Below are 25454 nucleotides of genomic sequence, written 5' to 3'. Positions count from 1 at the left end.
AATGAGGCTTTTGTTTCTCGGTGATACGATGCTTGGCCTGGCTGTTGGGAGGGGAACTCATGAGTATTGCTGTCTTTATCTCACACTGTCATAACAGTCATGCATCCTCCGGCGATTCCTCCCGTTCTGGGGTTGGCCACACACAGTGAGAGCCAGGGGACACCCTGGACAACCACACGCATGCTGACTCACACCAACGCACAAATGAGAGTCATCACTTTTTTGGACTGTGGGAGGAAACTGGAGCGATCAGAGGAAACCCAAGCGCCAGGAGAACAGACAGACACATGGTCAAACAGAAGGACAAAGAAGACCCAGATGCTTTTATGTTTTCTCTGTGAGGCCACCATCATGTCCTTCCAATGCAATGAATCATTCATGGACGCGTCTGGGAGTCGTCCTCTACTTCACTGACTTTTCAACGTCGGACATCGGTTTCACGGTTCCAACGAATCCAACAACAATAGTGTTGTGCTCACCAGTTTGTTCCGTGAGAAATTCTTATCCTTATTTTCACAGCCATGACACGGCCATGCACTCCTGAGGTCAGTCTTATTAGTCACCTGAAATCTTTTAGTCTCAGCCTAGTTTTGGATGACTAAATCTATGATGGGCTTAGTCACCTATATCTCCTGCCACCACCCTATCAGTCTGATGATGAATGGCCGACACGGGCAAGGAAACTTGTGGAGGTAATTCAGTTTTATTTAGCTCTGTTAGTAAAGAATCACAACATCTAACACAATAAAGTGAACTCTAATAGTTGAAGTAAATGACAAGCACTTTGTTGAGACACTTAAGTTGTGAGTCATGTTTGATTTCATAACCCTCCACTAAATTTTGTGAATAATTATCATACATATTTTTTTAATCAACACACTGTATGAAAATGTCGGTTCACGCTGGTCGTGTTGCTGACAGTGATATGAAAAGTTACCAGGATTTTTGTGTTCGCTGGGACCTTTGTGCTAAGTGCTGCTACTGCTAACAGAAGCCTCACACTAGTATATGTTAAGATTTGGATGGCCAACTCTACACTGGTGGAAACTCACCATAGGGGGGTCTTTTCTGTCAGTTTGTAGTGAAGTGTGACTTGTAATAACTACTCCACCTTGTCATCTGTCCACTATAACGTCTATGTTTCTCTGTTCAGGTTGGGTTGTGGTAATGTGGCGATGCCATCTTCTTTGTCTTGACAGAACATTACAAAGCCACCCAGAAGCCTTCCACACTGTTACAGCTCAGCGCTGGTTCCTGAACATAACTTTGAACCAGCCGTTACGATAAGATTCAGAAGCTAAAAATAGAACATTTGTCATAATTGGCTGGCATGTCATATTCAACAGTTCAAGCAGCTAATACTTTCTATTTGTATTTGTATTTATATTCACCTCCGCTGGAGCAACACTCTTCAGCGCACTGCGACTTTGATCCCGCAGGCTGGTTGGATAAAAATCACCAAGGTTCTGAGAATCCAGAATGGCGTCACAACTGTGCCGGTGTGAAAGGCCTCTCAGGAAATAGTGCGCCAAACACAAGAACAAAAGAGGCAGGTTTTGTTTAAAAAAAATGTATTATAACTGTTGTGAACGGATACATTAAAGAGACACAGAAACTGTACACAAGAGAGAAGATCAAAATTCACAAAAAACAAAATATTAAAACAAGCTTGGATAAGCGCTATAGTTGAACAAAAAGGGCTTCTTTCACTTTTTGCATTGGTGCCACGGATGGCAAACCTGAGGAGTGAGGAAATGGTCTTCAAAGATGATGAACTTCGAATTGATGTTTGACTGAAACAACAGCTTTAACGTCTTCATTTGAAGAGTCACAGTCATCCATCGTACGCAGTTTTGTCAAGCTCTGGAAAAAGACCGTTTTGATCAACGTCAGTCTCTTTTTTTTTCCTTCGTCAGAGCTGCTGTGGATGAAGTTACTGAAATCCTATCTGGAGAAGCACTGCACTTATTACACGGCTCAATTTCCAATTCTCTCACAGGTTCACACGCAAATAGGCGCGCATGCATTCGCCTGCACCCTACAGACGGAATACAAAATCAGGCCGCAGCACAAGCCAATCTCCCAGTCGGGCTCAGCGATACAAAAACAGACAAAAAGGGAAGAGGCGATTGTTTGACGCTTCGCTTGTAGCTTCATACGGAGGAAGCAGCATTTTTGACTCTGCTAAACGACTCGCGTTGGGCCAAGTCAGACGGAGACTTCTGTCACATGAAGCGGACTGGCTGGTCGACAAACGCACGTTTCAGGTCACTTTCCTTCCAACCCCTTTTGAGGGGGAGAGAATTGCAGAGGCAGAGCACACAATCAGGTGCAGCGTGCGTCTCTGCTCTAATCGCAGCAACGTTTTTACCTTTCCATGCATTTGGGAGTCATTCTGCTGCAGATCAGTGAGAATTTAAAATGAAGCGCTTTAGCGGGGGACACTTGAGGCAACGGTGCTGAAGAGGAACGACGGCCTCAGACATCAATGAGGAATATTCCCGTGCATGATGCCGAAATAAAGTCCGTCTGTGAGCGACGGGAAGGCGGCGCGTGGCAAATCCTTCTGTGTTCGCCGGTCCTCGGCTGACCCAAATACCTCACCGTTATTGTGGTGGCTATAAACCAAACCATCAAAAAGCCAGAGCGGGTTTATCGGTTCCGACTGAGCGAGAGCTCGGCCACGCTACCGAGTGGAGTTCAGTGCAAGAGCAGTAAATGCCTTCTAAGCAGGATTACTCATAGTTCACATAGTTCCATGATTGCAGGAAGGTACAGTACAGCGCTCTGTCTGGGTCGAGTGCAATAACAATTTCTGAAACAAAACAAAAAGTCATCAGTCCTTCCAATCGCTGGGCATTTCAGGTTAACATTCTGCCCCGTGGCGCACCAGCCTCTGTGACACAAACCTCCCACAGATGGGGCTGTTTTGAGAAACTGAACTTCACTAGACCAGGCTCCTGATGGTGTGAAAGTATACATTCATTTAGAAAATATCTTTGGATTTTACTTTGGATTTACTAGCAACCAGATTATCAGTGTTTGAAAGGTACACATCGTAAAAAAACAAAAAAAACAGGTCTGTTTTCTGGTAATATTTGAGGAGTTTGATGAGCAGAGGTCAAAGGTTGCCCTCGTCGAGCATCTTGTTGATGCTGTTGCAGATCCGCTGCAGGTGAGCGCGGTACACTTCCGACGGCCCGTACAGGGTGGCCAGGAAGTCACAGTCGGCGAAGTGATTGAAGACATGGTTGATGCGCGAGTGGCTCTTGGTGGTCAGGTGGCGCTTGATGGCCTGGTGCAGCAGCTCGCGGCAGTCGTTGAGGATGGCGCTCATGACACGGCGGTCGAAGGTGAACTCGATCTGGTGGAAGCTGACGGCGGTCATGGCCAGGGTGTGGACTTTCTTCCTGGGAGACAGAAGGAGGAGGAAAAGGAGGAAGACGTCAGAGTCTATTTCTGACTGGTGAGACAGAAGCGCAGTCCAATCTGCCGGGTAAAAATAGAAACTGCTGCCTGGTGGGTTTTCGACGCAAAGAATTTCACGAGCTTCAGAAATCGGTTCATGGTGACGCCTGCCCGAAACCTGCTGCTGGAGACTCCGAGGAGACAAAGAGGGAATCAAGAGCAGGACAAAAGGGGACACGAGGGAGGAGTAGAAGGCTAGAAAGAGGGAAGCGGAGACAAATGGGGGGTGGATGCCGGGAGAGGCGAAGTCGGATGAGGCGAGTGGGGACGGTGAAAAGTGATGACGGTCAGATGAATGATGGGGAGGGGCGAGAGAAGACAATTAAAGATGAGGAGAAAGAAGGGGAGATTAGGAGAGATGACCAGTGAAAGGGAGAAATGATTGGGGATGAGGGGAAACTAGGGATGGCCATACGAGAGTGAAGAGAGGCAAGACGAGAAGCTCGGAAACAGAAGACAAGTGGATTTTGGGGAAAGTAAAGGACAGTTTGCTAGGTGTTGTGATAGAGAGAGAAGTATGGATCAGAGAAAGGGGAAGGCGGGGGTCAGATGAACCAAGACAGAAGGGACATGAGAGATGTGGGGGAAATGATGGGAGACAAGACGGAAAGGTGGTTGAGGAGATGAAGAAGAGAAGACGGCATCAGGGAGTCTATGAAAGATGGGAGAAGGACGAAACCACTTATACACAGAGAAGATCTTGAGAGGAAGATGAAACAAGATTGAGGCAAAAATGCGAGAGAGAACGAAAGATAAGGCGTGTAAGGACGAAGGGACTCAAGAAAGTCAAACTTGAGAGGAGGGGGAGAAACAAAAGCAGACGAGGAAATAAAAAAATAGATGGGGGAGATATAAAGAGACAAGAAGAAAGCAGTAAACAAGGCGGGATAATGAGGGCCATATAAAGACGTCTGAGAAAAGGTCGTCTTTCTGGAGAGAGGAGACGAGGACACCGGCTGGGTGAGGACGAAGGACACGCAGGAGATCATGAGACGGTAAGAAAACAAGTGGAGGTGAGAGGAGAACAAAAGAGGCGGTAAAGAAGGAAAGGTTGAGGAGCACAAGCAAGAGAGCAGGCAGGAGGAGGAAGGGTGATGGGTAGGAAAATGAACTTTGAAGAGACTTTGAGGAGGCACAAGTGGAGACACGAGGGGAGACGGAGGGAGGTAAAGCAAGATGAGGGAGATGCCAAACCAGAACAGACAAAAAGGAGACTGAAACCAGAAGAGCAGATGTCAGAAGAGACACCGATGAAAGAGAGAGAGAAATGCAGATAGATGAGGCGAAGGCAAGAAAAGCAGTAACCTTTGAGCCGGAGGTTTATAGACACATTGTGTCATGTTGCCGTCCTGCTGGACACCATCATTCAGGCCTCACACCAGCACAGCACATTAAGTTCCTCCACATAGAGACCTAATAATCCCAGTCTTTTTCTGTTAAATCTGCACAAGCTGAATTATTTAATCAGCCTCTCATGGCTTAATAACAGTTCAGAGAGGGCAGCTGAAACGCTCTCAGACCTTGCTTTCGGCCCCTCAGACCCAGCCATTATGATCTGAGAGTCAAGGAAAGTGCTGCTGACCAGCAGTCTGAGCCGGCGCCCGCAGCACGCCATTAAGAGGAATGATGTCGGGCTGGCGGAGCTGTGCAGGTGGTCATTAACGCCACCCACACGGAGCCCAGCTGACACTTTTCTGGAGGAGTTGATATCAAATATCACTGCCGCTCTTCCTGACACAGTAAACAGCCGTTAGTTACCGTCGGCGCCGTCCTGCTTGTGGTGTGGAGGTGGGCATCTACTTTCAAATGTCAGCGGCGCCCTCACCGGACCTTTGTCGGGACCGTTTCTCCCAGCTCTAATTTAGAGCTTATTCACCACTTAAAGACGCTGTGACCGAAACAAACTCTGGCTTCTGTTGGAGATGGCCAGCAATGTCTCGTGGCAAAAAGTCTTTTTTCAACCGTATTTCTGGAGTAAAACTCATTCGCCTCAATCCTCGCAGGAGATCACGGAAGCTTTTCCCCTTATCAAGCTTAAATCAAGGCAGTAATTCTATAACTCTATAAAACTATATTGGCACATTCAGAAAACTGGATCAGAGTTTGTAGAAAAGTGTCAGGTGTCATCAGTCACAAAAGGTTGTTGGCAAGGATGAAAGGGAAGGTGTACAAAAGGGTGGTGAGGCCAGCAATGTTGTATGGTTTGGAAACAGTGGCACTGAGGAAAAGACAGGAGGCAGAGCTGGAGGTAGCAGAGCTGAAGATGCTGAGGTTCTCTCTGGGAGTGAGCAGGATGGATGGGATCAGGAAGTAGTAGATCAGAGGGACAGCATATGTGGTCAGGTGTTTAGGAGACAAAGTCAGCAAGGCTAGATGGAGATGGTTTTGACATGTGCAGCGGAGAGAGAGCCAGTACATTGGTAGGAAGATGTTGAGGTTGGAACTGCCAGGCAGAAGGTGGAGAGGAAGGCCAAAGAGGAGATTGATGGAGGTGATGAAGGAGGACATGAGGTTTGTAGGTTTGAGAGAAGAGGAAGCAGAGGACAGGGTGAGATGGAGGAAGATGAACTACTTTGGTGACCCCTGAAGGGAGAAGCCGAAAGAGAAAGAAGGAGAAAATGGGATCAGAGTCGGTATTTTGTTGTTGCGCTGACCTGAAGTTTTCCACCACGACAAGTTCATCGCTGTTAAACTGGTTGTTCCTGTAGAGGACGCCCAGCTTCACCACCATCTTGATCAGGTTCTTGATGATCTTCTGGGACTCCTTGCGGTTGCGGGTGTACTCCTTGGTGACCCGGTACAGCTCGTCCAGCAGTTCACTGCTGGTGTCGTCGATGAAGAGGTTGGCCATGCTCTTGGTGGCCATTTTGCTCATCAGCTTCTTCTGCGCCTGCAGAGCTAAGCTTTTGGTGCTGAAGGAGTCCATCGTCACGTCTGGAGGAAAACCCAAGAGGAACCATGAATAATCGGTGTTGAACTGTGTTTCACATATTGACTAACACAGGGGTAGATTAGCATGTACCGATGAAACCATTATGGCAGGAATGAGTTTTTGAGATTTTGAGTGAACTCTTCACTGCATAGATTAGCGCACAGAACAACATTTTTGTGCTTCTATCCTGAAGTTTTTTTTTTTTATGAAGTCAGTCTAGCCTCTCTGACTTCAACACCTGACCACCCTCTGATCTACCGCTTCCTGATCCCATCCATCCTGCTCACTCCCAGATCGAACCTCAGCATCTTCATCTCTGCTACCTCCAGCGCTGCCTCCTGTCTTTTCCTCAGTGCCACTGTTTCCAAACCATACAACATTGCTGGCCTGACCACCTTTTTGGACACTTTCCCTTTCATCCTTCACCCTTTTGTCACACATCACACCAGACACTTTTCTCCAACGATTCTATCCTGCCTGCACCTGCTTCTTCCCCTCTTTTTCACACCCTCCATTGCCCTGGACAGTTGAGCCCAAGTACTTCACCTTCTTTATCTCTGCATCCTGTAACTTCACCTGTCCACTTGGGTCCCTCTCACTCACACACATGTATTCCGTCTTACTGCGGCCAACCTTCATTCCTCGCACCACAGATCACAATGTCATCTGCAAACATCATCGTCTAAGGGGCTTCTTGTTTAACCTCATCTGTCAACCTGTCCATCACCATGGCAAACAAGCAGGGGCTCAGAGCTGAGCCTTGGTGCAGTCTCACCTCCACCTTGAACTCCTCTGTGACACCTTCAGCACACCTCTCATACATGTCCTGCACCACTCCAACATACTTCTCTGCCACTCCAGACTTCCTCATACAACACCACAACTCTTCTCTTGGCACTCTGTCGTACGCTTTCCCCAGGTCCACAAAGACACAATGGAGCTCCTTCTGACCTTTCTTATGGTTACGGCATCAAATTCTATAATGTGGTGCATCTGAAGTTGGTGGTTGAAAAAATGTTCTCTACTCTCTCAAGGAAAGTTCATACCAGATGAATCTGAGTTATTTGTGTCAATCTTTTTGCACATGAAACCAAGGGAGGAGGCTCTTTGATCGCTGGGTGGTTTCTTATAAACACAACAGATGGGCTCATGCATGATTGAGTGGAGAATTGAGGCGCTTAAATGATCAAATCATGTTCGTACCCTCACCCCACCCGCTTTTAGCAGAGCAATATTTTCTTTTCTTTCCATCACCAGGGCTTCCCCCCAACCATCAAAACGTCAGCATAGGGGCTTTTCTGTTGTTTTTTTTTATTCCTTTCAACTACTTCTTTATGTGTCAAACGTCTACTTCTGCTTATTTGCTTCCTCAGACACACCCTGGGCCCTTCGAAGCATCCATCACCCACCCCCGCTGTAGAGTAACAGCCCTGATACTGAGGAGTTGTTGTGTGCAACATTTTTCAGGTTAAAACTGCAGCTGCTGGAGCAGGGGCTGTGATGAGATAATGAGGCGCGGCAGCCTCCCCCTGGCTCCTGGCCAGCAAGGTAGTTTGAGAAGATTTGGTTCTGCACGTCGGGGTGAACACGGCAGCTCTGGCGAACCAAACAAACAATGTCTGTAGCGAAGCACTTAAAAGGCAAGGTGATCGCATGTGTGCGTTTAAGAAAACAGCAGGCGCAGAGAGCCCACTTATTCAGCACGGCTCGATTTATGTATGATGCTGTTGCTATGAGTGTGGCTCTTTGTGAAGAGCGGTGACTCAGTGAAAGGTTGCGTAAATGATAGAAGCTCAGTAAAAGCGAAGGGAGGGAGGGTCAGCGTGGCTCCCGGCTTTCACATTCAAGCAGTTTTAAATTCAAACGAGTCTGCAGCATGCCTCATCATTTCAACCACAGTCGCCCGGTTTGGCCTTCGGGTCACTTCTCAAGGTTTCGGCTTCTGAAATGTTTGTCCTACGAGACTCTGAGCCGCACAAATCGCAGGGAATTTGGGCGGAATGTTGCACTGCTGCTTCAAATCTTTCTTCAAACTATTAACAGTTTTCCATTGTTCTGTACAAGACAAACCAAGGCCCGGCATTTTTAAACCAGAGAGATGATTATTGGAACAAAACTAGTCCCTTGTAGACAGAAGCCTAGCTGAATAGATGAATACAAGCTTTGGCTAGCAGTCATTTGGAATCCTCTTCTATGGTGCGCTCCAGTTGCTTTTAGAATCTGGATCTCAGGGATTGTCCTCGCCGAGAAAATGTAAGCGTAAGTGGGCGTTTGATTTTCAAGTCCAATTCATGTTCCATGTCGGTTCCAGAGTGCACAAATGCAACATGGTGGCAGCATAAAAGCAAATCATTGCTGAATGACTGAAAGAGCACCATCTATCAATCTTCATTTACAGACATCAAAATGTAAAAGCACATTCCTGAAGTAATAGACTGCAAAGCGAGATAAGGGGATATAAAAACACGAAGTACAGAAAGAGAAAGTACAAAGATGAGGTCATACAACACCACAACTCCAGAAAGGCATGAGTGAAAACAGAAAACAGATGGGAAGGTGGACTCCAAAAATGTAGAAGAGACAATGATTCTAATCTTCAATTTGTCTTTTAGACTACAATAATTATCTCCACTTCATTTCACTTATATTATTATTATTTTTCCTTGTGATTAACACTGAAATACTTGGTCACGCTGCAACACATTTAAATTGCTAACTCCTTTATGTAATGCCCTGTAGCAACCGTAAAAAAAAGAAGTTTGATCTAATTGTTCCTGACTTGCTTGTGATATTTAAACACTTTGACTTATAGAATACAGATGGCATCGTGTTATCGGAGATGGATCTATAATTCTTGGCAACTCGCTTGATTCTGCAGAACGACATTACAGTGCAGAAAACGTGAATAGTATCATTAGTAAAAGAACAAAAAGGTTTTATCTAAATGGACAAATAAACTATATCTTCTCTAGAACCACTCATGCGGTTTGATGACAAGTGAACAAGGTATTTTTAAGGTTGACATTGAAGCATGTGTAAATCTCCCAGGCGCTAATAGGGGGGCCATGATGTGGCAGAGGTTGTCAGTACACCTGTACATTGTTTCGACCTTGCAGTGGTAACCTGTGACATACATGCACCAAGCCCTGTTTCAGCATTCAGGTGGTGTTTGAATGCTATGGACTGGACAAACCTTCAGGATTCTCAGCAAATGAGGGTTAATGGAGTTAAAGGCAATGGTGAAAACAGAACTGTCGGGGTTGTTCAAACTGTATATATATTACAAAATTCTTATTTTCAAATGATTCCGCCACATGGAATTTAATCTGTGATATTTGGACTCCAAATCACGAGGGAGGATGCTCTATTAGTTGATCAGACAGAACCACGGAGAGCAACTTGTTCCTACTGAGTGATGTGTGATTCTTACTGTTGAACGAGAAAGCAGCATGTCTGCAGCTACAGTGTGACTTTCATTGCTCTCTTTCTCCACACTTGCTCTGCAACGCCTCTCCAAGAATATCAATAAGACTCCTTAGAGAGCGTGTCAGCAGGATGCTTCCCAGGGAGGAGACGCACGAGGGCGGGAGAGCAAAGAGACTAAGACGGATGTAGAGGGAGAGAGAGAGAAGGGCCTATGGAGGGAGTTAACATATCTATCCTGAAACATTGGACGAATGTAGGAGGTGGATTAAAGTCCATTTACATTCCATCTAATGTCGGTTCTCCTTCCCCCTCTCCGTCTCTCCACAGGTGGCGGACCTTCAATCGGATCTTATTGCTGCGCAGATCAAGACTCAGTGGCAGCTACTTGGAAATACCACCATCACCTGTGACTAAAACAACAGCAGTGTACTTCAGCAGACACACAGTGGCTTGGCTGTAATAGAGGAGGACACATCTGACCCCCAGCTTTGGGGCTAATCGCTTCAACTCGGTCTCTTAATGAAGCTCAAGCAGATTTAACTTCTCAATCTTTGCAGAATAAAGAATAAAGATGTCCATCATCTGGCTCAGCTGGGCGATTTCAACATGAAGGAACAGAGGCACTTCTCCTGAACCTTTCCAAAATGCCCTTGTACCAAAGTGCGTCCCCGTCTCCCACTTTAGAAAACCAATTTTCAAAGCTAGCATTTTACCCTCGGTCCAAGTTAAAGTTCACGGCTGAAGGTGAAGTAGAACCATGAATTAAGAGGGAAATACTGCACTTTGCCGACAAAAAAAGCCACCACACTACAAACCCACCTTCAGAATTCAAGCAATAACGTGAGATTTTTATTTTTCTAACTTTAATATATATATGAGAGGAAAGATCTCACACAAGATCATTGCTCCTCTGTCTTCAACTTTGCCATTATGGAAAGATACATTTGGTAAACAAGGGCATGTTTCAGGTCCCAGTACCACAACTTGTATTGTCCACATAATAATGCAGGTTTTCCCAACTCATCCTGTCATGAGCCCCTTTATAGCAGGAAAACAGTGAAAACCCAACTGTCAAATATACAATGAAAATACAATTGAATACCCATTAAAAATATTTTTTAAAATCTTGAAAGATTCAGAAAGCTAAAGCAATTTTCATTTCCTGTCATTATTATTCCAGTGATGCCTCCATCATCTTAGGATTTTTATAATTTGACAATTATGGGTGTTCAAGTCCCATCTTGATGAACGGAGAGTGGGAGAACAGGAAAAACACAATCATTGATTCCATTTCTCTCGAAGACTTTATGACACGATAAGTGGCTGCTGAAATGTTTCACTTGGTTTTAATCGGAGCCAGGCGGTATGTTCCCCTGCTGCTGGCCCACTTGGCAAGTCGTGCCAACTTTTATGGCCACTTGTACTTTCTCTCTGGTCCTCAGCCAATAATGGAAAACAATTTGGAATGTTTTAGAGGAAATTGATAGTAATGTCACTAAAGGCCCATTTGGATTCACTCCCCATGTTGTGGAATCAAATATTTTCGCTGCAGACCAATTCCACTCCCCATAAAGCCGATTTAAAAACATTGATATTTTACAGAATGAATGTCGGCCTAATTGAAGTAAAACATATTTTACAATGCATGCGGTAAATGATGTTTAACAAAGCATCCAGTCCAATGCTGTTGAACGATGACATGGATATTAAATGAGGATAGAAGGGAACAAGGAAGGAAGGAAGTGGCCAGAGATTTAAGAGGGTATGAGAGGCAATAACAATAGCAGGTGAACAAGGACGAGGGGGAGTTGAAGAGGCCCTTTTTACTCTGTGGCTTCTGTTATTCTAGGTGCTACTTTTACTGGTGTTCAGACACAGAACTCAAACACATTTTATCACATTCACATTGAATTGATATCATATGCTATATGAATAGTTCATGAGTTCATGATCATTGTTTTTGTGTTGCGCACACCAGCAGTCATCAAGTAAAGCATCATTTTGCTGTGATAATACAGCTGGGGCTGCAACCATTAGTTGATGTCATCGATAACGTCGACAAATCGACAAAATTTCGTCGACGTCAAAATCTGTGCATCGATGAGTCATGTTGCTGTTGGTGTAAACACACACGGGCCGCAGGATGGGCATCGAGAACTGGTTGTTATTGAGAAGCAGTGAGAAATTATCACATTCTCTGCAATCCTTGAGATATGTGAATTTCTGTTCCTTTATTTTCCTTCCTGACTGAGGTTGGACTCCAACTCGCTACCGTCGCTGCGCGCCCCTGGCCCCGCGTCACCACCTCCGACTGACCGCCTCAGTCACAGTCACTTGAGCTCATCCTTATCATGAACTTGGGAGGGGAGGAGTGGAAGAAGAAAGTAAAGAATGAAAACTGCACCCTGCCAAGTGTTTTGCCAAGGTGACCTGGTTACTGCCACCACAGACCACGTCCACCTCGCACTGCCTATGAAGTGACCTACTCTCAAACACGCTGCACTGATGTAAGTGCTGATATTGCTACAGAAAATGCACAGATGATATGCTGACAGTGGGACAGATCCCTATCAACAAGGCTGACCTGGATTAAACGCTGACTCATGGTTTCGGTCAAACAACCTGATTCTGTGATACAGAGGAGGAGAGAACACCAATTCTTGTACATATACATTTAAATGCCCCATGAGCCAGTGAACCACGCTATTGTTTCAACGTTTTCTGGAAATACCCTCATCATTGAACGTTGCCCCGAGCAGTTTGCAGACCTCATCAACATCATGTCACATGCTGCTGCAGTTAGACGATACTGACCTCCCAAAACAATAATCAAATTAATAAAGCATATTTATACATATATTTTAGATGTTATTAGCAAATATACCTCTCAATTCCAGGTTAAAATGAAAGATGAAACTTAGCCTTGACTGTGCAATGGGAAAGTATTTCACTTCATTCATGAGCGAACTGTGATGAACAGCTGAATATTTCAAGGCTAATGTATGAAAATGCACAAGAACAAAAAAAGGAAAATAGATTTAATATTCAGTCTACAGTTGCATCACTCAAAATGGCCCTCATTTGTGGTCGATTGCTTTTAACTTCACCTCTTAGTCCGGAATAATCACTCCCACTGTTTGGAATTAAAAATGGATCTCCATTTCATCTCTCTTCTCTCCCATGTTGAAGAGTGCTGAGGATTCAGAGAAAAAAGGTCCGCGTGGAGCCGAGGGTGATGAAAAGGCTTCCTTGATCAAAAATTCCTATTTTTCCCTGAGCCTGAGTGGCAAGTGCCAATTTTAACGGTTACGTAGTCCGGTGTCTAGGGGACATTCGCCCAGCTCCGACACAGCAACGTCAACAGGGATGAAATCTTAACCGATTTGAAGCAGAATGAGACATGACAGCTGAAAAAGCTGCTAAGTGCTGGAGCAAAATCATCGCCGCCGCTCAAAATCAAACAAACTAACATCTGCACGTATTGATGGGAACACATTACTGACAGGCCGGGCATGCCAAGCAGCCACAAATGAGTGAAAAACAAAGACTTATTGCTGAAGCAAACAGCTGCTCTGCATAATGATGACTGTTAAAAGTAAAACTTAGAATAGAAGAAGGCTGTTTACAGCCTCTGACAAAGACACGAGGGCTCCAGTTCCACACTCCTCCAACTGAAACTTGGCCGGATTGGACGGAAGTCTTGGGATGGAAAGGATTCAAAGAAGAAATCCATTACCCCTCTGTTTGGAAGATTTGACAGAACTAACTCCAACACGTAATGCTCTACAGGGGGAAACTGGGTCGACACTTGACATGTGCACACAATTTTTATCATTTCAGTTTTCAATGACACAGCAGCTTCATGACTCTGAAGCAAGTTCAGTCACTTTGTTTCTGAATACATTTTCCCTGCCAGATAAGTTCTCACTACGGCATGTGGTGCAATCCCAGAGGCCAACAAAGCTCAGTTCTGGAATCCAGTAAGTTTATTTTCTCAGGGTTTCACAAGCAGTGCTCAACGACTGGGGTTTTTTCAGCACCACTGTCCTCCCTGCCCGTGTTCCGTAAAGAGACCTTATCTTAAGTGTCGTAAGACACTAAATTAAATTCCATCAAGGAGAACTACCAAAGGTCAAGGGCCAGCTCTCATTACTTCAGGACCAAACTTTAATTTGCACACTGTAGTCCGTATAGTTGCTTTGACTTTGCTGTGTGGCAAGTAGTGAGAAACTAATTATCTTCGACAAAAACTAAATAGCCCATTATTTTATGTATTATTCAGCTGCCCTTAATCTAAACAAAGCAGATCATGAAGATACAAGAGGGGAATACAACGTGAAATACCAATGCAATAGCTGTATCAGAAATTACAGAGCCAAAACCCTGTTCAGAATTTCAACTTCAGTGTACCGGTGTACATACAAGCACCACTGAGGACTAAAATCTTTCTTGCAAATATGTATATACTATAATATACAGTGTAAATGGCATACAATGGTAGACAAGTTTTTTGCCCATACAGATCCAACATTTCCAATCACAGATATCAGACACTTTTTTCAAAGTATTTTCAAAGGGACCATAGTAAATGCAGGTTTCTCCCCAGCACTTCAGTAGCATCAGCGGTCCCCTTTTTCCAGCCTAGTTTCATTGAATGACATGGAGAACTTTTCATGTTAGCTAACATAATCACCTGGTAGAGTAAATAAAATACTTGTGATGTGACACAGCAGGGCAGCAGCAAGAATGAACTGAAATCTTCTTGGGTTTGTGCTTCAGATGCGCCGACATTCAAAAGGATATTCTGGTGCACAAAAAGCAATATTCACACGTTTGTTTTGACTCTTGACCACTCACCTTCAAATTATACTTTTCGCAAGCTGTGGGTTAAAACCAAGACAAGAAAACACAAATTCTAAGTGTCTTTATACTGACTGAGAAGACTTTATTGCCTGGGGATAACAAACATGACTCTTCAGATTTAATGACAGGTTATTGCCAAACAAACAGAGGCAGAGGTGCGACAGATGATTAAAAAAAAAACAGACTTGACACAATGTATCTCAGCAAAGAGAAGGTCACAACCTCTCAAAAATTACTGAGCTATAAATCTTCCTGCCAATCTGAGCAGCATGGCGAGAGCTGATAACCAGTACCGAGATAAAACCAATAAAGCATGTACCTTTGCTGGCACTTGTCTACAGGCAGCGGCAGGAAATACCCTTAACAAGAAGTAGGAAACTTTCCCTGACACTTCGTCTTACAAGTGATTGGTTGGTGGCAGCAGAAAATGTCACGACTTTCACTCTTCAGGGATCAGCAGTCACACAGATTGGGGCATTGCGACCCAAAAAAAGACCAACTCCATCAGCAGAGAATCTTCTCTCAACCACCGGATGAAAGCCATCACTGGGAGCAGCTCAGTATTTGTCGGAATTTACCGCTTAAACTCAACAAATACAAATCAGTCATTGGAGAGAGAATGAGCTGGCAAAATTATCCACATTGTATTTATCCACAACTTACCTGACGGCAGCCACATACTGATGCCTTTTATAAATTTGACAAATACAATCACTGTGTTGGTCTTGTTTCTTGTACATGTGTTTTTGAAGTCAGTAGGAGACCACAACAGTCAGACTCAAGCATCAGTTTTAAATATAATTGTCAGGTTCATTCTTTGGCTGACAAAGCAATATTACACTACAGATGATTCATTTGCAGCTTCAGAACTAGGCAAAGTGCTAAGCATCCGAGGAATCTTATAAAGAAATAAGTCAATGTATGACAGCTGATGTGTTCCACTCAAAATAGCGGCCCTAAGTCCTAGCTCCCCTGTCTAAGGAGGAGACTATGCAACATAGGTGTGCAGAGATGTAGTGACTTCTACCCCAGAGAAAGGCCAGTAAGGTTATTGCCAATATATATATATATATATCCGTCATCACCCGACGTCAACATATCCGCCTGTGCTACAGAGCGCGGAAATCACTTACTATTGCAAATTTGTGCATGTTTCTGAAAATCACTTTTTTATTTTACATTTTAATGTATTTCGCATTTAAAGTTTCATATTTGTACCAGATTTGTTGCTTATTTTGTGAGTAACTTTAAGTTCATTGTGTTAATACAGTATGTTAAAGTTATTTATTGACTTTACATTCACACAGCTGAGATTGTGCTGAAAAAAAAACCCCTAACCTGACAAGGTAAACAGTTTTTAAGATCAGATATAAAGGCCCCAAAATTTCAGGTTTGTTCTTATTGTCTCTGTGTGGTTATCCTTGCATGTTGTTTTTTTGACTTTCAGTTTATTGTCATCCGTCAACAGGTACTGGACGTCATATAATCAGACCAGCGAATCATCCAAAGGTAGAAGCATGTATATCATTAAGTGCCGCAAAACAGCATATTCTTGAGCGTTTTTCTACTGAGAATGTGTCTATGCTAACCGCTAGAAAGTGTGTTCCTCAGTCTTAGCCAATGTCTGCAGGAACATAAAACCTGATTTCAGCTGCGTTGCGTAACTCGCAAAGATGATAATCAGCAGAAGTGCAGATTGACATCTATAGAATTGGACCATTCAAGGGACTCACACGATGGAGGTCAAAACAGCCATAAAACAGGACCTTTAGACATCCTTACCAGTCTTCCTTAAGGACCTACCGGAAATGGCAGCTTCCTCCCTGACTCCCACTACATACTGATGATAACAGCAGAAAACTCAGAAAGTCTCAACACAGGGCGTCAAAATCCCAATGCAGGGGCCCATAGGCTGCTTAAAGTACAAGTAACATCCGACTTACGACCGGGATCGGTTCTGACCAAGCGGTCACAAGTCAGATTAGACGTAAGTTGAATGCCATTCAAAATGGCGGCTGTGAGGTTCTACTGTAGTGGTAGATCGCTGTGTGAGAGTGAGATGCTGGGATACTGTGCTGCCGCAACTGTCGTACGTGATGCCGGACTGCTACGTGCTACGGTGCCAGACATTGAATTAAAAAAAAAAAGCATCTGTTGGCCGTGGACGTAAACCGATGGGGTCGTAAGTCGGATGTTACTTGTACTGGGGAGAACCCTGAAACCATTAACAGAAGGGGACTCAGTTTACATATTAATCTAAGTTTTAGGCCATGCCAACCAGCCCTAGTGACCATCTAATCTGCAGTATGTTTTTTAGTGAATGAGAGTTTTGTAAGAGAAATGACTTTCACATTAAAATACTCACACTGTTGTCACTACTGGAAATTGTGAGAGAAAGATGTTGAGCACTGGGCAAACAAACAGATCAAGATAAATAACCACTTACGGGGGAGTAAATTAACTTTTTGGATCTTGAGGATAAAGACCATGCCCCCCACACACGGAGGGAAAGTTCCCCTACTTCCCATTCCAAAAAAAAGGGGAATCAGAAATCGGCCCAGCTGCATGATATAATCAGGCACCACTTTGGAAAACAATAGACAATCCAGGCTGTTATATAAAACTACATCCGTGCTTTGTGTTCAGAGAGAACCAGCAACCACTCAAATGAAGTGTGCGAATGGAAAAGCCCCACTGTCAGGGAATCGACAGCAGGATTTCAGAATGCTCAAATTCTGTCTTTCATCAACTTTTGCAGTGTTTGTCTCACCCTTCTCCTGAGATGTTGCGTAACAGAAGAGGTGTTGACTACAAATACAGAGAAGCCATTGCTGGGAATTTGCGGCTACTAACAATTGCTCACATTGTCTCCATGTGCTCTTGTCAGCTTCAGTGGCAGGCGTGACAATGATATCTGCATGGAAAGACAGAAAAAGTACAACAAAAAAAAAATCACGAGCACACGGCAAACACACGAATTGGATGCAAATCTTTGTATGAAGGAGATAATCTGCCGCCTTCTCATCTTCCCACACAATCATCATCTGCGCAGATCTGTGGAAGCAATCATCGTCTTCCACCAGACCACGCTAGTTCGCTCAAATCTGCCACGGCCCACAGAGCAATTAATATTTAATACAGAGGCTTACAACAGATCGCATATTAATAATTCAGCCTGACGGTTAGGTCTAAAATAGGCAGAGAAGTGTGAGGAGAGCAACAGGTCAGCACGAAAACGGGACTGATCCAAGAAGCAGCACATGTAGAACAAGACAGTGGCTCCTAGCAGATCGCTTTCATTTAGGAACATCAGTCAGTGTTACGCATGAGTAATAAGGCTGGGAATACTGCAGCTACATGACTGCTGCGCTGCCCGGGGGCCGACACAGAAGGCACTTGTTCTATCATTAAAATTCACAAGTCGGTGGTTGTTTTACTGTTACTCTGCGCTAATTTTGTTTAACGTATACGTCTCAAGCAGAATAGCAAATGTGAACACAACTCATTTGTCTCCTCTCGCTCTGGTTTCCTGGTTCTGATGACAATGTTTACAGTTTAACTAGCGCCTTGACAGCACTGCAAGACAATATCCAGGTGTTTGAGCTATGACTGATGCCTGGACACTTTAATTTCGGCCACCATTAAAGCTTGCCCCATAAAGACTCCTTCTTCTCACCTCCTGCCCCCAAAATAAATCTGCTTCATAATTGGTAGTCAAACTGCAAACATTTCAGCTCAGTAAAAATGAGACCAGGGTTTCCCGCAGTGCCAAATTGTTAAGGTGGCAGCGTTGGAAATACTAACAGCGCAGGGCACCTTTTGCATTAGCCGACAAAGTTACAAACATCTCAGAACGCTCTCTCACAATTTCAACCAAAATAAAATTTGGTGGAACACAGTCAGTAACCTGGGGCCCAGACACCTTATTAAAACCCAAACATGACAAAGATTTTAGCCTCGGTGAGCTGTAGACACACTCCTCCGTGACACCTTTCAGACAAGAACACTTTACTCAGAGGTGTTTTAGGTCTCTAGGGAAACGGGAGGCCACCTGCATGCTAACATGAACTTTGCAGCCCAGTAAAACCAGGTCAAACCCGTCTATTGTCCTGTCAATGAGTTACATGACATCAGCATGAACAAAGGACACAGAATTAATACCGGCGTCAACAAAGGACCGCTAGAAAGCTCTTGTAAATATTGTAACGTATAAAGACACTAGGTAGCAACTAGACCTGCAACTATATTTACACTTCAGTGTGGCTGATGATCGACTTAAATGCAGCTTGTCATGAAGAAGAATGAATACCAACCCTCTACACTGCTATAAAGTATCAGGATAATTACTTTAACAGCAGGGCCGTGTGAACAAAATATATTAAAAACACCCTCATGAAGAGGCTCTTCAAACAATACTTACACAAGCTCTTGGCTCAAATCACCATGCAGTTATTAATTTTGATAATTTATTGTCTCAGTTGACGAATACAAAAAGAGATGCTCATTAAACCAAGTCTGGAGTCAAAACAAAAGCAAACACCTCCTTGTACACAACACATAAATCTAGACAAATGTCATATTGTTTACGCCCCCTCCAGTGACATGTTGATGAAATGAGCCCTCTTCTTTCACTAAAGTCAGGGGAGAGAAAACGGAAATTATCCCTCTATGATGGCAAAGAATAACTTTAACATAATACTGAAGTGAGTGAAAGCATATCATTGAGTCATGACATGTGCGAGAAAAAATGTAAAGCTTGAAGGAAATTACCATTTGGATGGCATTGAATGTTCTAAAATGTATTTTTCAAAAACCAATATCAACCAAGTATATCTATAAGTCAAGACTATAAGCAAGAGAGGTCCTGAATTTCTCATCATTAGCGCATGTATAGTGTCACAATTGTAGTGCCATCATACTGGTTTTCGTGAAAAAGGTGTTGCTCCCCGGCACGGAAGAGCGCAGTTATTAGTGGTATGTGTGACTGTGGCAAGCCCCGGAGCTTCCTACAGGGCTCGCGCCTTCGACACCCACCACGCCACATATATATAGCCAGCCACCAAGTATAAAACAAGTCACCCTGTCTCAAAATCCTGGCTAAAAGCCTGATATTAACGCCCAGATATTTCCTCAGATGCACACATTATCATATGATTCATTTGATGATGTTGCTTGAAAGAAAGAGTCCCTTCTTTTTATTTTGTTGTTTTCTTTGTTTACAACATCATCCCAAGGAAAGGGGGTGTGAGCGAGGGGGAACACAGTGCTGTGGAGTAAAAAATGAATTTAAAACATCTTTTTGCAATAATCTTTCGTACTTCATCAGAATGGTGGATTAATTTATTCTCAGCTGCACAGAAGATTCAAATTATTGTCAGTTCTCCAAGGTGGCATCAAGGATTAATGTCACCAGTGTCCTTTCCCATTTGAAATACGAGCACTCTCTCATGTAGGTTCATGAGTAATGGTGCTGAAAAAAGACCATAAAAGTGTTTTTGCATTTTTGTGATGTAGCAGTGAAGTTGACCCTTGCCTTTCTTCTGCATGTGACTGTTAAATTCACCACTACATTTTGGCTACTTTTCTTATTAGTCACATCATTTGAACCTTAAACTTCAAACTCAGTTCATTTGTGAGGTGTCCACAGATTAGTAGCAAGTTCTTCCAATTGTGAAGACGCGACAAAGAAAGCAGAACTGACACTTTCCGAGAACTGAACCGACATTTTCCTGTGCTTTGATGCAAGATTCCTCTAGTGTCAGACAAGGAGACCCAAAGGCTCAAACTTCAGCTCTTTTTTTCAAAGTACAAAATAATGCAAATAGACTTTTAATAAAAATGAAAGACAGTTAGCAAGCTGACATGATGGGCCATGAATATAAACCAACATAAACCTGCTATGATTTTCATTAAATCACTGTTAGCCATTGTACATTAGCAACAGCCTGCTCCTAAATCAAAACCACTAAAAGCTCTTAATCACTCCCACATTGACTCGGCGGAGCAGGACGTGTGGCATTAGGGTCATAATTCACTCGACATGGGGAGGTTGTGCCTGATAATGTGGGCTGCTACCTGAGCAGCTGCACACTGACGCCATTCATTCACACACTGGCCTTGTTCTACAGAGTGGCTTTACAATGTAAACACGGCAGTGTGTCACAAAACATATCAGTGTTTGCAAAACACATGTCATGTGCGACTGGGTGACGGCTTGTTTGGGTGATTAACATGGCGCTTAAAATCTCTTCCTATTCACCAGCCTCTCAACTAGATGCAACACACAACTGAGCTCCCAAAGCTTGCTAAACATAGTAATGGAAAGCCTGCTGTGGTGAGCATTCACTGCGAAATACTCAAACAGCTACCAGCTCAAGTATAGTCAACTTAATGCATATTCATGTGAAAGGTTCGTATCTTCAACATGTGCACACATGCTGTGATGCACGGGATGAATAAAAGCTTGTAAACCAGATTTACAAAAAGAAGCAGCAGCTTGCGAAATTGCTTGTGAAGCTTGTCATGAGCTCCACAAACCAGATAAAATGAACAAGTATACACATATTTGCTGCAGAGTTTACAGTGGTTGGAGTTAAGAGGTAAACAGAACCATGTCAGATCAAGCAGTTGCCACAGAAACACTGAGAAAAACAGATGAACACACCACAAACTCTGATGAAATGGACAAATCTTCCTCACAATCACCACCAAAGCAGAACTTGGAAACACATGCAAATGCAAGCAAATTATGGCATGTTTACGAAATGAATGTATAATGAAAATGCCAAGTCAGACGTCGCGAGTCGAGTTATTGATGCCAATCACCAACTAAAAAGAGGCAAATACTAAAAATAAGAATATCAAAAGAAGCTACATTTGATGCCTAACATGACAGACCCAAGAGGTGGTTAATGTTGTCAAACTCCATTATAAATGGCACACCAGTAATTCTAAGTCTCATAACACACTGCAACTGTTGAAGCTTACAACGTCGCAATGGCCAAACATTGTGAAATTCTAGATTTAACATGGCTAGACCATTCAAAATGTTCACTTCTTTGACCTCATGTCAGTCAGACTTTATGACTTCCATTATGCTATGCCATATATGCTATAACAACTATGCAAAAGCCTGCACAAGCACTTCAAGCTTTCTCCATTCAATTGCATTCGCAACAATTCACCCCGCATATTTTTCATCCAAAAAAAACATTGTTTTCTTCTTGTTTGACTAACTTTTAATTTTGAATTGCCCACTATCACTGAAATAGTTTTGTTTCCACACACCAGAGAATAATGTGAATGTTCTAAGAATTGCATTTGGGCAGCAGAGTGAGAAACAGAAAATACAATTATTCTTTGTTTTCCCTCTGAGAGAACTTTCTGGATATACTGTGCAACCCATAACTAATTCATAACATAGTTTTGCTTCAAATGTATATGGTAAAATAATAGCAAAAAAACGTGGAATAATTATAAAAATTTAAAACCCTACAATTTGTCAACTGATCAAATGAAAATGAAAACTGCATCAGTGTTACAGTCCAAATTATTTAGAGATGCATGTGATTCGGGTTACTTTATGCAGCTCCAGATGTTGTAACCATAAATAAATAAATATAAAGGTAATAAAAAAAATACCAGTACGGTTTTCCATTTGAAACTGTGACTCAGGAATATGATCAAATCTTCAATGAAATGACTCTTTTATTTTTATCAGCACTGTTAATACATGTTATCATGAGATATATTTGATGTGAAACATTTCACTTTAAAACACATCTTTAAGGCAGGTTTGAGCTCGTTTGGTTAATAGCATAAAAATGATCAAAAATCACTCCAACTGTGTCAGAAGGCCCTGAAACAGCGACAGGAAACATGGCACGGTAAACATCAAACTTACAATATGAAGAGTGAGGTGTCACCAGCGAGTAATACTTCAGATAAATTTGAACAGAAATGGAAGCTTGCTGAAAGTGTGGGGTTTATGAGGCTAGATACAGATTTGGACTGTTTGAGATGAAAGAACGAAAATAAAAAAGCAGAGATAACAGTCATCTAACAAGGAACCAAAGTCACGCAGTCGACATATAGTCAACTGTATTGTTACTGCAGACTTCATTCACTCATAATACCAGATGTTTGTTTCCTTACTTGGCCAATAACAACATTCTTGGCTTGGAATTCCATGACCAAATAAAGCAGATTCGGATGGTTCAACATGTACTTTTAACTGAATACAGAACAACTATTTAATTTATAATAAGCAATTGCGTTTTCATCTGCAACTTTACGGAGATAAACATGAGTCGTTTGTGTAAGTAAAATGATTTAATGCTGAGCTAGTGTTGAGCACAGAAGAAACACTGACTGTCAAACAGCCATTACACAAAAATATGCCTCCAAAGACTGTATTGTGTTTCAAGCTGAATATGCCCCTTGCGTCAAGGCTTTTACATGGGATGTGTCATCATCAACAGCAAGAACATCCCGTCATCCTATCTTGTTTCCAATCTCATGAGAGCCAGTTCATACACCCCTCTTTTCTTCTTCTTTTTTTTTTAGCAAATCTGTAAGAACAGCTGTCACGAAACACAACACAGCAAACACGAACCACACTGAAATAACGGCTAACAGAGTGAAAATCGCTACGTGACACGTTACTTCCGCTAACTTTCCACAACATATACAAGCAAACAGAGGGTGGGCGGTTTGTAAACGATGCTAAAGATGCTAAAACAACAACAATAAGTGAGATGTTTGTGTTCATAAGTGACAATTAAGCCCACTGGGGTGTTAAATTGACAAGGACTCACCTTTCCTAACGAGCTCTCAGGCGACAAGATGACAAGCGAATGTGGATAAAAAAAAAGTCCCTCAAGACTCGATCATCCTGGAGTCGCAGGAGTCGTCGGGTCCTCACAACATCGCTGTTGTCGCTGCACCCGCGTCTGTAACCGTGTATCGAGCTCGGATGCGTGAATTATTGAAAGAGTGTTTTCTTCTCGGTGGGATCGGTTGCCACAGCTTGTTGTAACTCGATTCCGACGCGTTGAAAAAAGTTTCAAACTTGAGGGAGACCTGTGAATCAATCGATTGACGTCAGCCTGAGCCAATGGCGGAGCTGCAGGGGCGGGCGCTCAGGCCAATCACAGCCGAAGAAAAGCGCATTGACAGCAGCACCAACTTTCCCTCCCTCCCCCTCTGGACTTCCACTAATGATCTCGGCCTCGCGTCTCACAGGAAAAGCGGGGAAGTGAACAATACGCAGCGACCAGTGAAGCGCCGGGCACAAACAATGTTACGTGACATTCATTTAACCAAATCAGTGCGTTACCTTAAGGGTCAACATTAAAGAAACACATACAATTTAGCAATATACACCAACGATTTGGCCATATACTGTAAGTGCACGGAGAACATGACCACACCGTAGTCACAGACAAACAAGTTGGACGCTGGGGGACAACCGCTGTGACCTGCTCCCACTGTCACAGGGAGCTTGAGACAAACCCAGCTCATGTACTGTACACAAGGCAAGAGGCAGGGGGCATCAGCCTCGACAGGACGCGCACTGTAATGTGCCTCGTGGACTGAACCAGTTTTGCTGAGGGGTTGCTGCATTTAACCAACAACATCACCCTCAAAATAATGATCATAACATCATAATGCCAAAACAAGGCTTCGATTTATACAATTAGATGTAGTTTGAAGAATATATAGATACCTTCTTATTCCTTCATTTTCTATGTATTGTTTTATTATTTTTCTATTTATGTTTTGCTTCTAGTTTTGCAAATTACTACGATAGATTATATACTTGTTGAGGGTTCATTTGAGAGTCAGTCGTCTGTTGCAGTTTCATTTTACTGACTATATTTACCCTGAAATGATGCATCTGCTGTTTGCTAAATAATGTGTAATGGCATACCTTAATCATTTAAGAACCAGATCATGCACATTGTTATTCTCTGCGTAGAATGGAACTGAGTTTGTTCATCAAAGCCTCCTGGTTTTATTTCTTTGGGGGTCAAGATGGTAAACACTTCATGATGCATGATAGGAAGGATGATGAGGAGGAAGCAAATATGTAAGAAATATACAACAAAAATAACGAGAATAATAAGGGACCAGGCAAGAATACTGGAATTCCTGTGGTCAAAATAGCATTCTATTTGTTGTTCTGGCAGCTTTTCTGAGCTTTATCCCCTTCTGTTTATTTCAAACGTGTGTGTATAAATATCTTCCTACCACAGAATGATGCATGTGCTGTGGAGTGATCGGTGAACTTGTGCCACCGCTGATCAGAAGTCAGCGGCTGCAAAGCTGAAATTGACCGCGCACTCACTCTAGCGGTTCCTCTTGACATGTGCACGTCGATGGCAAATCGAAAATAGAATTCTCTTTTAGAGCTCTTTTATAGTCTTTGCCGTTGCTTGTACGTGTTCTGAATCATACACTGACGTTTGGCTGAAATTTTAATTCACCCATCTCATGAAAACAAGTTGAAAACGCCTTACCGAATTGCCAAGGAGGGGCAGAATCTTGAAGTATTAGGAAGTATTAGTACCCGGCCTGCATGACTTCAAACGTTACTGTACTGAATTACTAGTTTTCAAGTTTTTAATCAAAATGAATAAAAAGGCAATGTTTTCTTCATGCGGAACCCTTATATCCATCATCTTTTGATTACATGAGCAAAGTGGTGCTACTTTACTGTCGTGAGAATAAAGTCATATCGTTCTTTAGGTGTCGAGATCGCGTT

General features: G+C 43.1%; 1 protein-coding gene across 5 annotated transcripts; it reads right to left on the bottom strand.

Annotated features, from left to right (window-relative positions):
- Positions 1-1558: 1558 nt before the first annotated feature.
- On the bottom strand, positions 1559-25377 carry tnfaip8l1 (tumor necrosis factor, alpha-induced protein 8-like 1). Of its 5 annotated transcripts, none has more exons than XM_053868551.1 (3): positions 24621-24644; positions 6123-6402; positions 1559-3410 (listed from the first exon to the last, which is right to left on the bottom strand). In XM_053868551.1, exons 2-3 carry the CDS (start codon positions 6392-6394, stop codon positions 3122-3124), a joined length of 561 nt encoding a protein of 186 aa, XP_053724526.1. In that variant the 5' UTR covers positions 6395-6402; positions 24621-24644; the 3' UTR covers positions 1559-3121. The 5 variants fall into 5 exon arrangements, with proteins under 5 accessions (XP_053724526.1, XP_053724510.1, XP_053724495.1 ...); XM_053868535.1 differs by lacking the exon at positions 24621-24644 and adding an exon at positions 25210-25377 and having other exon boundaries at positions 1560-3410; XM_053868520.1 differs by lacking the exon at positions 24621-24644 and adding an exon at positions 24941-25023 and having other exon boundaries at positions 1560-3410.
- Positions 25378-25454: the final 77 nt, after the last annotated feature.

The sequence above is a fragment of the Synchiropus splendidus genome, chromosome 1 (genome assembly GCF_027744825.2).
Source record: "Synchiropus splendidus isolate RoL2022-P1 chromosome 1, RoL_Sspl_1.0, whole genome shotgun sequence".
NCBI lineage: Eukaryota > Metazoa > Chordata > Actinopteri > Syngnathiformes > Callionymidae > Synchiropus > Synchiropus splendidus.
This window is presented reverse-complemented; position numbering and strand designations above follow the sequence as displayed.